Raw genomic sequence first — 14,971 nt, 5'->3', positions numbered from 1 at the left:
ATAACACAGTTGGTCAAAATGTTCCCTGCTCATAACAAGCTCCAAGTTTAGAGGATTGGAAATTTGGTATGCATTACATGAAGACACTGCGGGAAATGGTGGGCCTGAAAGATGATACTAGTTAGGAAAAATCTTACAGCCGCAGGTAAATCGAATATGCTTGTTGGCATCCGTAGAACATTCATTATGCCGGCAGGACTGTTAATGTGATCTATATTAACACTGAAATCCCAATGAACATAGTTTTTAGCCTCCAGAGCCAAAACATCAAAGTCAGAGATCACTAATAGCAACCAGTCACGTGTTCAAATGCCAGTAAAATCAGAAACACCTTTCAGAAGGTTATTTCTGCCAAGGGAATTAAAACCGTACCTTTTCTTTTGCTTCAAGAGGTTTGTCTTGAGTCAGACCTGGAATAGTCTTTTGGTCCAGCGTATTCCCGGCTTCTTCCTTCTTTGTAGGCTGTACATTTTTTTCTTTCCTCAGTGCAATTTCTTTTCTACAACTACGTTTTAAAAACCATATATTTAAAACCCTGCAAGGGACTCGAAGAAGAATGAAGGTTGGGGTTTTCCTTCAAAAATCTTTCCTTAGGAATTTAAAAATAAACTATAAGCGCCATGGTCATTAAAACGAAGTTATTCTACTTACCCATCAGTTGCAACCCACCGTAATGCAAGTAGGTTTTGCAGTGGCAGCATGGATTATTGGAACTAATAATAATAATGTTGGCATTTGTTAAGCGCCTACTATGTGCCGAGCGCTGGAACTAGCACAGGCTTGGGAGTCAGAGGACCTGAGTTCTTCTCCTGCCTCTACCAGCCTGCTGGGCAACCTTGGCTAAGTCACTCGACAACTCTGTCTCATCCCTTCATCTGTGAAATGGGGATTCACAATCCGTAGCCCGCCATATTTAGACTGTAAACCCCATGAGGGGCAGGGACTGTGTCCAACCTGATTGTCTTGCATCTACCCCAGTTCTTGGTACGGTGTTTGGCACAAAGTAAGCACTGAACAAATTCCACAATTACTATTTCGGTTGTTACCTGAAAGTGAAATTCTTTCAATTCTTTTCGTGTCCTGCAAGTCAGGATAGAACTGCTTCGCTGTCCGTACCTTCCCTTAAAACCCTTCCAGTGGATAGCATTTATTGAGCCCCTGCTGCTACTTAAGCACTGTATTAATCTCTTGGGGGAATATGGCAGTTAACAAGACACACGCTTCCCATCCTCAAACTTCCAATCTAATAGGGGGAGGACCGACAAAAATCATTTATGCAAAACTAAAGCCGGAGCAGGAAAATGGGTGAAGCAGGAAGTGGAACAAACACAACAGAATGAAAATGCTGGAAAAAAGAATCAAATGGACAGAACAGATGAATGTATAAGATGTAATGTATGAGATATAATTAACTTGCATTTTGTCTAGAAGCAGTTTAAATGGCTTAGAGAAACAGGGTTGCCTAGTGGATAGAGCAAGGGCCCGGGAGGCGAAAGGACCTGGGTCCTAATCCCGGCTCCGCCACTTACTTGCTGCGTGACCTTGGACGGGTCACTCGTAACATCTCCGTGCCTCTGTTACCTCATCTGTAAAAAGGGGATTAAGACCGTGAATTCCACGTGGGGGAGGGATTGGGTCCAACCTGATCCTAAAGATACATACATACGAATGATGAGGGGGCAGTTTGTAAGTGGTTAGGTGACGTGAAAGGGGTGAAGTGGCATTAGGAGGTAACATAGGGTTTGGAGTTGATATATCTGTAATTCATTTCTTTATTTATTTATCTATATTGATGTCTGTCTCCCCCTACGGACTGTGAAATTGTTGCTGGCCGGAATGTGTCTGTCTGTTATTATATTGTACTCTCCCAAGCGCTTAATACAGTGCTTTGCACGCAGTCAGCAATGTAATAATAATGACGGCATTTGTTAAGCGCTTACTATGTGCAAAGCACCGTTCTAAGCGCTGGAGGGGATACAAGGTGATCAGGTCGTCCCACGTGGGGCTCACAGTTTCAATCCCCATTTTGCAGATGAGGTAACTGAGGCACCGGGAAGTGAAGTGACTCGTCCAAAGTCACCCAGCTGACAAGTGGTGGAGCGGGGATTAGAACCCATGACCTCTGCCTCCCAAGCCAGTGCTCTTTCCACTGAGCCACGAATGTAAAGGCCTCCTAGAAGAAATGTGATTTCGGAAGGGCCTTGAAGAGGTCTGTTGAATAAATAAAATGATGATAATAACAGCAATAATAATAACGATGATGGTATTTAGGCACTTACTATGTGCAAAGCACTGTATTAAGTGCTGGGGTGGATAAATGCAAATCGGATTGGGCACAGTCCCTGTCCCATGTGGGGCTCACGGTCTCGATCCCCATTTTACAGATGAGGTCACTGAGGCCCAGAGATGTGAAGGGACCTGCCCAAAGTCACACAGCAGACAAGTGACAGAGGCAGGATTAGAACCGCTGACCTGACTCCCAAGCCCGTGCTCTATCCATTAAGCCATGCTGCTGAAGGTGATGGGGGAGGGGATTCCAGGAAGGAGAGAGGGGGTGAGCAGGATCTGCAGTTGGAGAGAGGAGAACAGGGCACAGTGAGGAAAGTTGACCTGAGAGGAACCAATAGCGAGACCCGGGGTGGAGTGGGAGAAGAGAGTGGATAAGTGGAGGGAGTGGGCTGAGTGCCTTACGGCCCACGGTTCGGGTTCCTACGTGATGCGGAGAAGAACGGGCAATAGAGGTTTGTGAGGATTGAGGGGGGTACGAAGCGCTGTGTTTTGGGGAAATGATCCAGGAAGAAGAGTGAAGTAGTAATGATTACCGTAATTATGGCATTTGTTCCGCGCTTACTATGGGCCAGATGCTGTACTAAGCGCTGCGGTAGATACAAGATAAACGGGTCGGACACAGTCCCTGTCCCGCATGGGGCTCACGGGCTTCAACCCCATTTTACAGGTGTGGTAACTTGGGCCCGGAGAAGTGATTTGCCCAAGGTCACACAGCAGACAAGTGGCGGAGCTGGGATCATCTGACTTCCAGGCCCGTGTTCTATCCACTAGATCATGCTGCTTTTCATTCACTCATTCATTCATTCATTCATTCATTCATTCATTCATTCATTCATTCATTCTATTTATTGAGCTCTTACGGTGTGCAGAGCACTTTACTAAGCACTTGGAATGTACAATTACTTGGAATGTACAATTCGGCAACAGATAGAGACCATCCCTGCCCAACAACAGGCTCACAATCTTAAAGGGAGAGCAAAACAAAACAAATAGTCAGGCATCGATACCATCAATACCATGGTTCATGCTGGGGTAGATACAATAATAATAATAGTAATGTTGGCATTTGTTAAGCGCTTACTATGTGCCAAGCACTGTTCTAAGCGCTGGGGTAGACACAAGGGAATCAGGTTGTCCCACGTGGGGCTCACAGCCCTAATTCCCATTTTACAGATGAGGTAACTGAGGCCCAGAGAAGTGAAGTGACTTGCCCACAGTCACACAGCTGACAAGGGGCCGAGCCGGGATTCGAACCCATGACCGCTGACTCCAAAGCCCGTGCTCTTTCCAGTGAGCCACGCTGCTTCTCTAAGATACAAGATAGTCACATCCCACATGGGGCTCATAGTCTATGTAGGAGGGAGACCAGGGATTGAATCCCCACTGGTCTGCTGTGAGATGGTGGGGATTAGGACGGTGAGCCCCATGCAGGGCAGGCACTCTGTCCAACCTGATTTACTTGTATCTACCCAGCATTTAGTACAGTGCCTGGCTCACAGTAAGAGCTTCAAAAATACTACGGTTGTTATTATTTCAATGTTTGCCTCATAATAACCACTTAGCCAGTTCGACAGTCATTCATTAATTTCATTCAATCATATTTATTAAGCGCTTACTGTGTGCAGAGCACTGTACTAAGCGCTTGGAAAGTACAATTTGGCGACAGATAGCAAGCACTTAAACGCCGCCAACACTACGATCGATTGCTTTCTGCAGGGTCTCTATCTGACAGTTTTATGGGGAAAGACTCCGTCAACTAATATCTTGCTACCAAGTGAATCCCCACGAAAACATTAAGATACTCTGAAATGTTATTGTTGTCTTATCCTGTCTAGTCCTGTCCAACCCATAGCAACACCATGGACACATCTCTCCCAGGACGGCCCGCCTTCATCCGCAAATTTTCTGGAGGAGGATCGAGAGAGTTTCCTTGGTAAAATTCCAGACGCGGTTTACCACTGCCTTCTCCAGTGTAGTGAACCTGAGTCCCCGCCCTCGGTTCTCTCCCGGGCCGCCGCTGCTCAGCACGGGTGAGTTTTGACCTGTAGCCGATGGCCTGCCACTCGCTAGCCACTGCCCAAGCTACGAATGGAACGGACAGGCCTCTGCTTGCCTCTCCCTCCCGTAGTTGAGGCTGGTAACAATAATAATGTTGGTATTTGTTAAGCGCTTACTATGTGCAGAGCACTGTTCTAAGAGCTGGGGTAGACACAGGGCAATCAGGTTGTCCCACGTGAGGCTCACGGTTAACCCCCATTTTACAGATGAGGTAACTGAGGCACAGAGAAGTTAAGTGACTCGCCCATAGTCACACAGCTGACAAGTGGCAGAGCCGGGATAGACTGGTGGAGTTCGGAAACTCTCCAGGTGCAACCCTGAGCGGTGAAGTGCTGTAGTAACATGAAATTAAACTTACTTGGCTTGCTCCATTTCATTGATGTATATTCCGCCAACTTTTTCCTCATGAAAACTAGCTGCACGGCTCAATTTCAAATCATAGCATGTTTGGGCGATTCTGGGAAAACGATTAAAAACAGAGCTCAAGTGATAGAAAGGCAGTCTATCAAGAAACAGCTGTTCTAACACCTTCAAACTAGTTGCGTATTGCATAGAAATTTTATTTTGGTTAGGATTTTAATGAAAATATGAAAGCCTGGACTAATCTGGTCAGAACTGTATTTATGAGATAAAATCACAGTTAGTCAATCCATTGTATTTACTGATTGCTTACTGGGTGCAGAGCATTATATGAAGTGCTTGGGGGAGTGCAGAAGATATGTTCCCGCCCACAAGTGATATACAGTCCAGAGGGAGAGATGGACATTTAAATAAATTACCGATATGCACGTTAGTCCTCTGGAGATGAGGCTGGAGTGAATAAAGATTAAAAACCCAAGTGCATAAGCATTATTATTAATAATAATGGTACTCGTTAAGTGCTTACTATGTGCCAGGCACTGTACAAAGTGCTGGGGTGGATACATGCAAGTCGGGTTGGACGCAGTCCTTGTCCCACATGGGTTTCACTGTCTAGATCCCCATTTTACAGATGACAGAACTGAGGGCCAGAGAAGTGAAGTGACTTGCCCAAGGCCACACAGCAGACAAATGGTGGAGCCGGGATTAGAACTCATGCCCCCCTTACTTCCACGCCTGTGCCAATAATAATAATAATGTTGGTATTTGTTAAGCACTTCCTGTGTGCAAAGCACTGTTCTAAGTGCTGGGGGAGGATACAAGGTGATCAGGTTGTCCCACGTGGGGCTCACAGTCTTCATCCCTATTTTAATGATGATGATGTTGGTATCTGTTAAGCGCTTACTATGTGCAGAGCAGGTTGTCCCACGTGAGGCTATTTAGTTGCCATTGTTTTTAGGAGATGTTCTTCCCCTCGACTCTATCTATCGCCATCGTTCTCGCCTGTCCGTCTCACCCGATTAGACCGTAAGCCCGTCAAAGGGCAGGGACCGTCTCTATCTGTTGCCGACTTGTTCATCCCAAGCGCTTAGTACAGTGCTCTGCACATAGTAAGCGCTCAATAAATACTATTGAATGAAAGTGAGGCTCACAGTCTTCATCCCCATTTTACAGATGAGGTCACTGAGGCCCAGAGAGGTGAAGTGACTTGCCCAAAGTCACACAGCTGACAAGTGGCAGAGTCGGGATTTGAACCCATGACCTCTGACTGCCAAGCCCGGTCTCCTTCCACTGAGTCATGCTGCTTCTCTATCCATTTTGCCAAGCGTGAGTCCTCTAGACTGTAAGCTCATTGTCTATCAGCTCTGTTTCATTGAACTCTCCCAAGTGCTTAGCATAGGGCTCTGCACACAGTAAGCACTCAATAAATATCACTGGTTGATAGTGGTAGTAATATGGTAGTAATAGTAATAATAATAATGTTGATATTTGTTAAGCACTTACTATGTGCAGAGCACTGTTCGAAGCGCTGGGATAGATACAAGGTAATCAAGTTGTCCCACGTGAGGCTCACAGTTAATCCCCAATTGACAGATGAGGTAACTGAGGCCCAGAGAAGTGAAGTGACTCGCCCACAGTCACACAGCTGACAAGTGGCAGAGCCGGCATGCGAACCCATGACCTCCGACTTCTAAGCCCGGGCTCTTTCCACTGAGCCATGCTGCTTCTCTAATATAATAGTGATATAAATAGTACTATAGTAATATAAACGGTACTATTTATAGTAATATAAATTTATAGTAATATAAATAGCACTAGTAGTGGTCTTTATTGAGGTCCCAGTGGATGAAATGCAGTCAACTAAGTGCTTTTGCCGATTTATCTGTTGCCGACTTGTACATTCCAAGCGCTTAGTACAGTGCCCTGCACATAGTAAGCGCTCAATAAATACTATTGAATGAATGAATGCTTGGGAAATTCCAAACACGCCAATGGAACCTGGCACGTAAAAACATATTTCTGTCCCCCTGCTTCCTTAGCTCTCTGATCTCCTACTGCAACCCAGACCGCACACTTTCACTCTTCTAATGCCAACCTACTCGCTGCACCTCCATCTCATCTGTCTTGCCTCCAAACTGGCAGCGTGGCTCAGTGGAAAGAGCACGGGCTTTGGAGTCAGAGGTCATGAGTTCGAATCCCAGCTCTGTCACTTGTCAGCTGTGTGACCGTGGGCAAGTCACTTAACTTCTCTGTGCCTCAGTTCCCTCATCTGTAAAATGGGGATTAAGACTGTGAGCCCCACGTGGGACATCCTGACTCCCCTGTGTCTACCCCCGCGCTTAGAACGGTGCTCGGCACATAGTAAGCGCTTAACAAATACCAGCATTATCATTATTATTATTATTCCTGCCTCTGGCCTGGAACTCCGTCCCCCTTCAAATCCCACCACTTTTGAATTCTTACCGAAAGCACGTCTCCTCCAAGAGGCTTTCCCCAACTCAACTCATTTCCTCTTCTTCCACTCCCTTCTGAGTCACCCTTGCACTTGGATTCGCACCCTTTTAGATACCTTGCATCTACCCCAGTGTTTAGAACAGGCTTGGCACATAATAAGCAGCGCGGCTCAGTGGAAAGAGCACGGGCTTTGGAGTCAGAGGTCATGGGTTCGAATCGCGGCTCGGCCACTTGTCAGCTGTGTGACTGCGGGCAAGTCACTTCACTTCTCGGTGCCTCAGTTACCTCATCTGGAAAATGGGGATAAAGACTGTGAGCCCCACGTGGGACAACCCGATTCCCCTGTGTCTACCCCAGCGCTTAGAACAGTGCTCTGCACATAGTAAGCGCTTAACAAATTCCAACATTATTAATAAGCGCTTAGCAAATACCATAGTTATCAGTACTATTATTAGTCACCTCTCCCTCAGTCCCACAGCACTAATGTCCACATCCGAAACTTAATTATTTCTATTAACGTCTGTCTCTCCTTCTAGGCTGTAGCTTGCTGTGGGCAGGAAACATGTCTATCAACTCTGTTGCGTATAGCGTTAAGCACTCAATACGTACGACTGATGGATTGATTTTATTGAATCACATAGGAGTACGTTTGAGGCTTTCAAAGATTAAATTTACTTTAAAACTAGTCCATTCGGGAAAGCAGTTCAATAGAAGAGACATAGGCAAACACCCATTTATTCGAGTTTCATTTTGTTTATCATCAGTTTGGTTATCCAAGCACATCGTTAATCCGAACCTCTGCAAGACCGAAATTCTCGGTTGCAACTCTCATTCAGTTGTATTTATTGAGTGCTTACTGTGTGCAGAGCACTGTACTAAGCACTGGGGAAAGTCCTACTCCATTTCCCCAGTTTCAGCTTCCCCTGAAACCGGTAAAGTGCCCAAACCTGAGGTGGTAGAGATCGGAGAGGCTTCGACAGTCTACGGCGACATCCACGATGACTTTGGCCAGATGCAGGATGGGGAGAGTTAGGTGTGTCAGCGAAATTGTCTGCATCACCTTCACCAACAGATCCAGGTAGTATAAACTATACGTCTAGATGGATGCAAACGACGGAGTTAAGAAATTGCCTGCATCCCCTTCACCAACAGGTTCAAACAGTATCAAGTAATAATAATAATAATAATAGGGGCATTTGTTAAACGCTGACTATGTGCCAGATCCTGGGGTGGATCCAAGCAGATCGGGTTGAATGCAGCATGTTCTTCCCCTCGACTCTATTTATCGCCATCGTTCTCGTCTGTCCATCTCCCCCGATTAGACCGTAAGCCCGTCAAACGGCAGGGACCGTCTCTATCTGTTGCCGACTTGTTCATCCCAAGCGCTTAGTACAGTGCTCTGCACATAGTAAGCGCTCAATAAATACTATTGAATGAATGAATGAAGGACCCTGACCCACATTGGGTTCACAGTCTTCATCCCCATTTTACAGATGAGGGAACTGAGGTCCAAAGAACTGAAGTGACTTGCCCAAGGCCACACAGCAGACAAGCGGTGGAGCCGGGATTAGAATCCATGTCCTCCTGACTCTTGGGCCCATGCTCTATCCACTGTGGATATAAGCGGCAAAGTTGAGGCGTGTCAATGAAATCATCCGCTTCGCCTTCACCAATAGGTCCAGATGGTGTAAACCGGACGACGGTGGATACGAACGGCAAAATACCACACCTCGGGAGACGGGGCAGTGAGCGCTTAATAAATACGATCGAATGAGACGGAAGGGGCTCGTCCCTTTCTATACACTAATGCCACAAGGAGAGAAACCAGCCAAAAATGTTGATGAAGATATTTCCTCTTCTTCTCCCTTCCAACAGGATGCTAACTGGGTTTCAGTGAGGTGTCAAACCACAATTTATCAATCCATTCCTCAGGGGTAATTATTTGGTGGCTATTGTGTGGAGAGCCCATATTTAGTGTGTGTGTGAAGACACTGGGAAAAACACGGGCATCGAAATGAACAATAAAAAAAAATCTAACTGGAACGCTCATGACATCGCCCATGTTAAACGGAGCACAGATGATGGTGTGATGATGTCACAGGGTGGCCTCGCCCCAATAATAATAATAATTGTGGCATCTGTTAAGCGCTTATTATGTGCCAGACACTTTACTAAGTGCTGGGGTGAATACGAGCAGATCAGATTGGTCACAGACCCTGTCCCATGTGGGGCTCACAGTCTCAATCCTCATTTTCCAGATGAGGGAACTGAGGCCCGGAGAAGTGAAGTAATTTGCCCAAGGTCACGTGGCAGACAAGAGGCAGGGCCAGAATTAGAACACATGACACCTTCTGACTTCCAGGCCTGTGTTCTAGCATCAACGCAGCATAGCTTCCCCCTGGTATCCCAGAAAAGGTTCATTATCTAGTTTTCTCCTCACCCCCTCAAACTTACAGGTTTGAGAAAACTCTCCCTGTTAATGGAACAGCCATCAGGATGCTGTTTGAAGACCGTTATGATTTCTTCGGGGCAGTCATATAAAGCCCATTCTTCGACACTTCCTGGCATGGTGTCGGCGGGTTTCACAAGCACAGGCTGAACCTGGGAAGAAGGAACGGTTCCGATTTATTCCGACACGCATTTTTCAAAAATATTCGTTCATTTGATCGTTTCTTTTTTCATTCTGATTGACCAGGGATCCCCTGCTACGTGGAAAATACCCTTTGCTCTGACCCTAGAGCCTAACAAAAGACCCAACTTATTTTCAACAAACATAGTTTAGATAACAACACCTGTGTTTTTTTCTCAGTCATAACCTCAGGGGCATATCATGAAGGGGAATAGATTTTAAATGCTTTGACACCCAAAGATCCAGCAAGGTTGGGAAGAGAATCTGACCCCAAAGTTACAATTTCTGTAAAGAGATGTACGTATTCCAGGCAAAACAGGAGATCACCGGTTTTGATTCCTTCTTTGGCTTGGGATTTTCTTTACTTTCTTTGTCTTTTCCTTTACTCTTCTGTTTCTCTTTTTTAGATGGAGTCGACTGCTGGCCGGTCACTGGAGTTCTGTTTGCTGCCTGTATGTGATTTCCTGCTGTTGCCAAAGAAATCTTTAAAAACAAAAGGGAAGGTCAGGCTCATTTCAGTGGTCGGGAAATCAAGGTGTCGCTGGGTGGTAGAATTCGGGGCGAGGTGTGTGTGTGTGTGTGTGTATGTTTGGAAGGGGGAAATTGGGGGAGGCAAGTGATTTCAGGGTGGGGGTTGAATGTGAGGTGAATAGGTTAATGCAGGGAGGGTGGTGAATTTGGGGGAGAATTCAGGGAGGGGTGTGTGTGAATTCAGGTCGGGCGATGAATTCATTTTAATAATAATAATAATAATGTTGGTATTTGTTAAGCGCTTACTATGTGCCGAGCACTGTTCTAAGCGCTGGGGTAGACATAGGGGAATCAGGTTGTCCCACGTGGGGCTCACAGTCTTAATCCCCATTTTACAGATGAGGGAACTGAGGCACAGAGAAGTGAAGTGACTTGCCCACAGTCACACAGCCGACAAGTGGCAGAGCTGGGATTCGAACACATGAGCCCTGACTCCAAAGCCCGTGCTCTTTCCACTGAGCCACGCTGATTTTAGGAATAGAGGTGACAGTTTGTGGGGGAAATTCAGAGCAAGGGCAAGTGTGAAGAACAAGAATATGGACCTACTAGATGTAAGATGGATTGAAATATCCCTCTAGACCCTAAGGCCTGTGGGGGCAGGGATAGTGTCTTTTAACTTTATTCTACTGCCTTAAGCGCTGAGTTTAGTGCACTGAACCGAGCAAGTGTTCAGTAAATATGATCGATGGAGTCGGTTGAGTCACAGAAGGAACAGAAATTATTGCTGCATTTTTCAATCCCAGACCTGAGAAGGGAGGCCAAGCTAGGTGAGGTCTTCAGCTGTGGCCAATAGCTCTGTTGGATAGACAGAGAGCCAAAATATGGGAATTGGGCCAATCCTACAGAATTGATTACTAACTACAGATTGGTAAGTGAGGGAAACCAATACAAAGCTGGCTACAGGGGAAGAGAAGCAGTGTGGCCTGTTAGATAAAGCAAGAGGCTGGGAGACAGAAGGACCTGGGTTCTAATTCTGACTCTGCCACTCATGTGCTATGCAGCCATGGACAAGTCACTTCACTTCGCTGGGCCTCTGTTTCCTCATCTGTAAAATGGGGATTAGGACCGTGAGCTCCACGTGAGACATAGGCTACGTCCAACCGGATTAGCTTCTATCCACCCCAGCGCTACAGATGTCATTAAAAAGAAAAGAAATGAAGGCCAGTGATGATAATGATAGATAGAAAAATAGTGAAGGATGAGGTGCTTTAAGAAGGTTATTTGGAGATAACAGACAATTTGAAAGACTATATATTGTAATAATAATAATTGTGGTATTTGTTAAGTGCTTATTTTGTACTAAGCACTGGGGCAGATACAAGATAATCAGGTTAGACACATGGGGCTCACAGTCTCAATCCCCATTTTACAGATGAGGGAACTGAGGCACAGAGAAGTGAAGTGATTTAATAATAATAATAATAACGTTGGTATTTGTTAAGCGCTCACTATGTGCAGAGCACTGTTCTAAGCACTGGGGGAGATACAGGGTCATCAGGTCGTCCCACTTGAGGCTCACAGTTAATCCCCATTTTACAGATGAGGTAACTGAGGCACAGAGAAGTTAAGTGACTTGTCCACGGTCAAAAAAGCTGACGAGTGGCACCGCCAGGATTCGAACCCATGACCTCTAGCTCCCAAGCCCGGGCTCTTTCCATTGAGCCACGCTGCTTCAAGGTCAAGATTTACCCAAGGTCACACCACAGGTATATGGAGGTGCTGGGATTAGAACCTTTTGACTCCCAGGCTCATGGTCTTTCCACTAGGCCAATGTATATATTACTTAGGCTGAGCCCTGTATCTACCCCAGTGCTTTGAATAGTGTTTAGCACATAGTAAGCACATAAATACCAAAATTATTCCAAGTGCCGAGGAAAGAAATGAAATATACTAGTGCTAGGGTGCTGAAACGATGACATGATTTATGGAATCTAGACTGTAAACTCTCTACGGGTAGGGAACGAGATGGCTAATTCTGTTGTATTGCACTCTCCCAAGTGCTTAGTACAGTGATCTGCGTATTGTAAGAACACAATAAATACCACCGATTGATGGATTGAGACACAGAGATGTTCAGTGACTTGCCCAAGGTCACAGAACACAAGGTCACATAGGGAAGCAGCGTGGCTCAGTGGAAAGAGCACGGGCTTGGGAATCAGAGGTCCTGGGTTCTAATCCAAGCTCTGCCGCTTGTCAGCTGTGTGACTTCGGGCAAGTTACTTCACTTCTGTGTGCCTCAGTTACCCCATCTGTAAAATGGGGATTAAGACTGTGAGTCCCACGTGGGACAACCTGATCACCTTGCATCTCCCCCCGGCCCCAAGCACTTAGAACGGTGCTTTGCACATAGTAAGCACTTAACAAATGCCATTACTATTATTATTATAACAGGCGGATGGCTGAACTGGGATTAGAACTCAGGTCCTCTGCCAAACCTAGGTATTTTCTACTTTAACACACAGTCTCACAGTCTAGAAGTCTGCTTATCAGTTTGCTTTTAGCTATGGCCTAGTAATAATGATAATAATGTTGGTATTCGTTAAGCGCTTACTACGTGCAGAGCACTGTTCTAAGCGCTGGGGGAGATACAGGGGAGTGAGGTTGTCCCAAGTGAGGCTCACAGTCTTCATCCCCATTTTACAGATGAGGGAACTGAGGCACAGAGAAGTGAAGTGACTTGCCTAAAGTCACAAAGCTGACAAGGGGCAGAGTCGGGATTCGAACCCATGACCTCTGACTCCCAAGCCCGGGCTCTTTCCACTGAGCCACGCTGCTTCTCTAAAGTAGAAAGATGGAAGTGTACTATGTGCTTGGGAGAGCCCGCTATGACAGAGTTAATAAACACAACCCTAAGCGCTTGAGGGAGCATAATACAACATAGTTGGTAGAAACGATCCAGCGCGTAGAACAGCGCTTGGCACACAGTAAGCGCTGAACAAATACCATCATTCTTAATATTTGCTCACAGGGAGTTTACCGTCTACCCGGGGGAGACAGATGTTAAAATAGATCACAGGTAGGGTAAACAGAGTATAGGAACTTTTCCATAAGTACTGTATGTATGAAAATGCTTAAGAAGCACAGTGCTTAGTGCAGTGCATAAGTCATAGTGAGCACTTAACAAATACCACGATTACACCAAACCGTACAGGGTAGCCAAAGGAGATATTTAAAAATACAAGCCAGTCAAATAGCCACTTTAGGTACTTCAAGAAAGGTCGATAAGATAATGGCGATTTCAGGTTTGTATTTTAATTGAGGGTCTTAACATTTCATTTTTCTTCTCACCTTCCAGATGCGCATGACATAAGCGTATGCCATTAAGCAGTGTTCCTGGTGATTGGATGAACTGTGAGGCAAAATGAAAGCCATTATAGTGTGAGCTCTAAACAGTGTTTCTAATTGTCTCACATTCCTTATATCGTTTATGGTTATCTGTTTAATCTCCTTGGACGTCTGCGTTTCCAGATACGCTGCTGGAGTTAGGTAACTTTTCTCTGCAAAACATGAAAAAAGTCACAAATTAACACTGTTCGGGGAAAATTAAAATTTAAAATAGAGGCTATTTTTAGCTAAGATGGAAAAAATAATCCCTAAATTTCCACACTGCTCTCTTTTAGTGGTAAAATGGAAACTGAGAGATTTGTCAGTGATTTTCCTTATCCAGGAATGAACTCCAAAACTACCACCCAATAAACTTCCAGCACCCTGATTCCTAGCACTTATTAATTTCTGCATACTCTTCCTCCACACTTTCGTACATATTTACTCATTTACCATTATAGTATAATGATAACATATAGGGAAGCAGCGTGGCGAGGTGAATAGACCATGGGCCTGGGAGCAGGAGGTCATGGGTTCTAATCCCCGCTCCTCCACTTGTCTGCAGTGTGACCTTAGGTATGTCACTTCACTTCTCTGTGCCTCAGTTGTCTCATCTGTAATATGGGGAATCAGCCTGTGAGCCCTGTGTGGGACAGTGACCCGGTCCAACCTGTTGGCTTCTATCCACCCCGGTGCTTAGTACAGTGCCTGGCACATAGTAAGTACTCGACAGATGCCATAATTATTATAATATTATAATAATAAATTGTTTCTTTTGACTATTCCATTTGTAAATACTTGTAGAGTGGGCCTCCCATTTTGCAGCTGCTTATCTCCTTGTGGGCAGGGAATGGGAATGTATCACTTCTTTCTTGGCCTTTCCCGATCAAGCCCTCTCTTCCCCGGCCCCCTCTCCCTTCTGCATCATTTCTGCACTTGGATCTGTAACCTTTGGGCATTAGATACTCGCCCCACCCTCAGCCCCGCAGCTTTTATGGACAGATCTGTAAATTATAAATGATGAATTATTCATTTATGTTAGTGTCTGTCTCCCTCTCTAGACTGTAACCTTGTTGTGGGGAGGGAACATGTCTGGGCACTGTTGTACTATAATCTCCCAAGCGCTTTGTACAGGGCTCTGCATGTAGTAAACATTCAATAAATGCTGTGGATTGATTGATTCTTTATAATAATAATGATAATAATAACAATAATGCCTTTTATTAAACACTTATTATGTGCCAGGCATTGTAATAATGATGGTATTTGCTAAGTGCTTACTTTGTTCCAGGCACTGTACTAAGGGCTGGGGTGGATACAAGCAAA

General features: G+C 45.3%; 1 protein-coding gene across 4 annotated transcripts in view; it reads right to left on the bottom strand.

Moving 5' to 3' along the window:
- Positions 1-14,971, bottom strand: part of CFAP46 (cilia and flagella associated protein 46) — a 193,175-nt gene that overhangs the window by 67,778 nt on the left and 110,426 nt on the right. For 2 of the 4 annotated variants that reach the window (XM_029061715.1, XM_029061716.1), the window contains exons 30-35: positions 13,610-13,818; positions 10,118-10,273; positions 9,616-9,762; positions 8,109-8,257; positions 4,706-4,804; positions 373-535 (exon numbers count right to left, since the gene is read on the bottom strand). In XM_029061715.1, the coding sequence (XP_028917548.1) occupies positions 373-535; positions 4,706-4,804; positions 8,109-8,257; positions 9,616-9,762; positions 10,118-10,273; positions 13,610-13,818 (923 nt within the window). The remainder of the gene's footprint in view (positions 1-372; positions 536-4,705; positions 4,805-8,108; positions 8,258-9,615; positions 9,763-10,117; positions 10,274-13,609; positions 13,819-14,971) is intronic. The other 2 variants (XM_029061717.1, XM_029061720.1) reach the window with 1 other exon arrangement.

Source organism: Ornithorhynchus anatinus, chromosome 3 (assembly GCF_004115215.2).
Source record: "Ornithorhynchus anatinus isolate Pmale09 chromosome 3, mOrnAna1.pri.v4, whole genome shotgun sequence".
Lineage (NCBI taxonomy): Eukaryota > Metazoa > Chordata > Mammalia > Monotremata > Ornithorhynchidae > Ornithorhynchus > Ornithorhynchus anatinus.
This window is presented reverse-complemented; position numbering and strand designations above follow the sequence as displayed.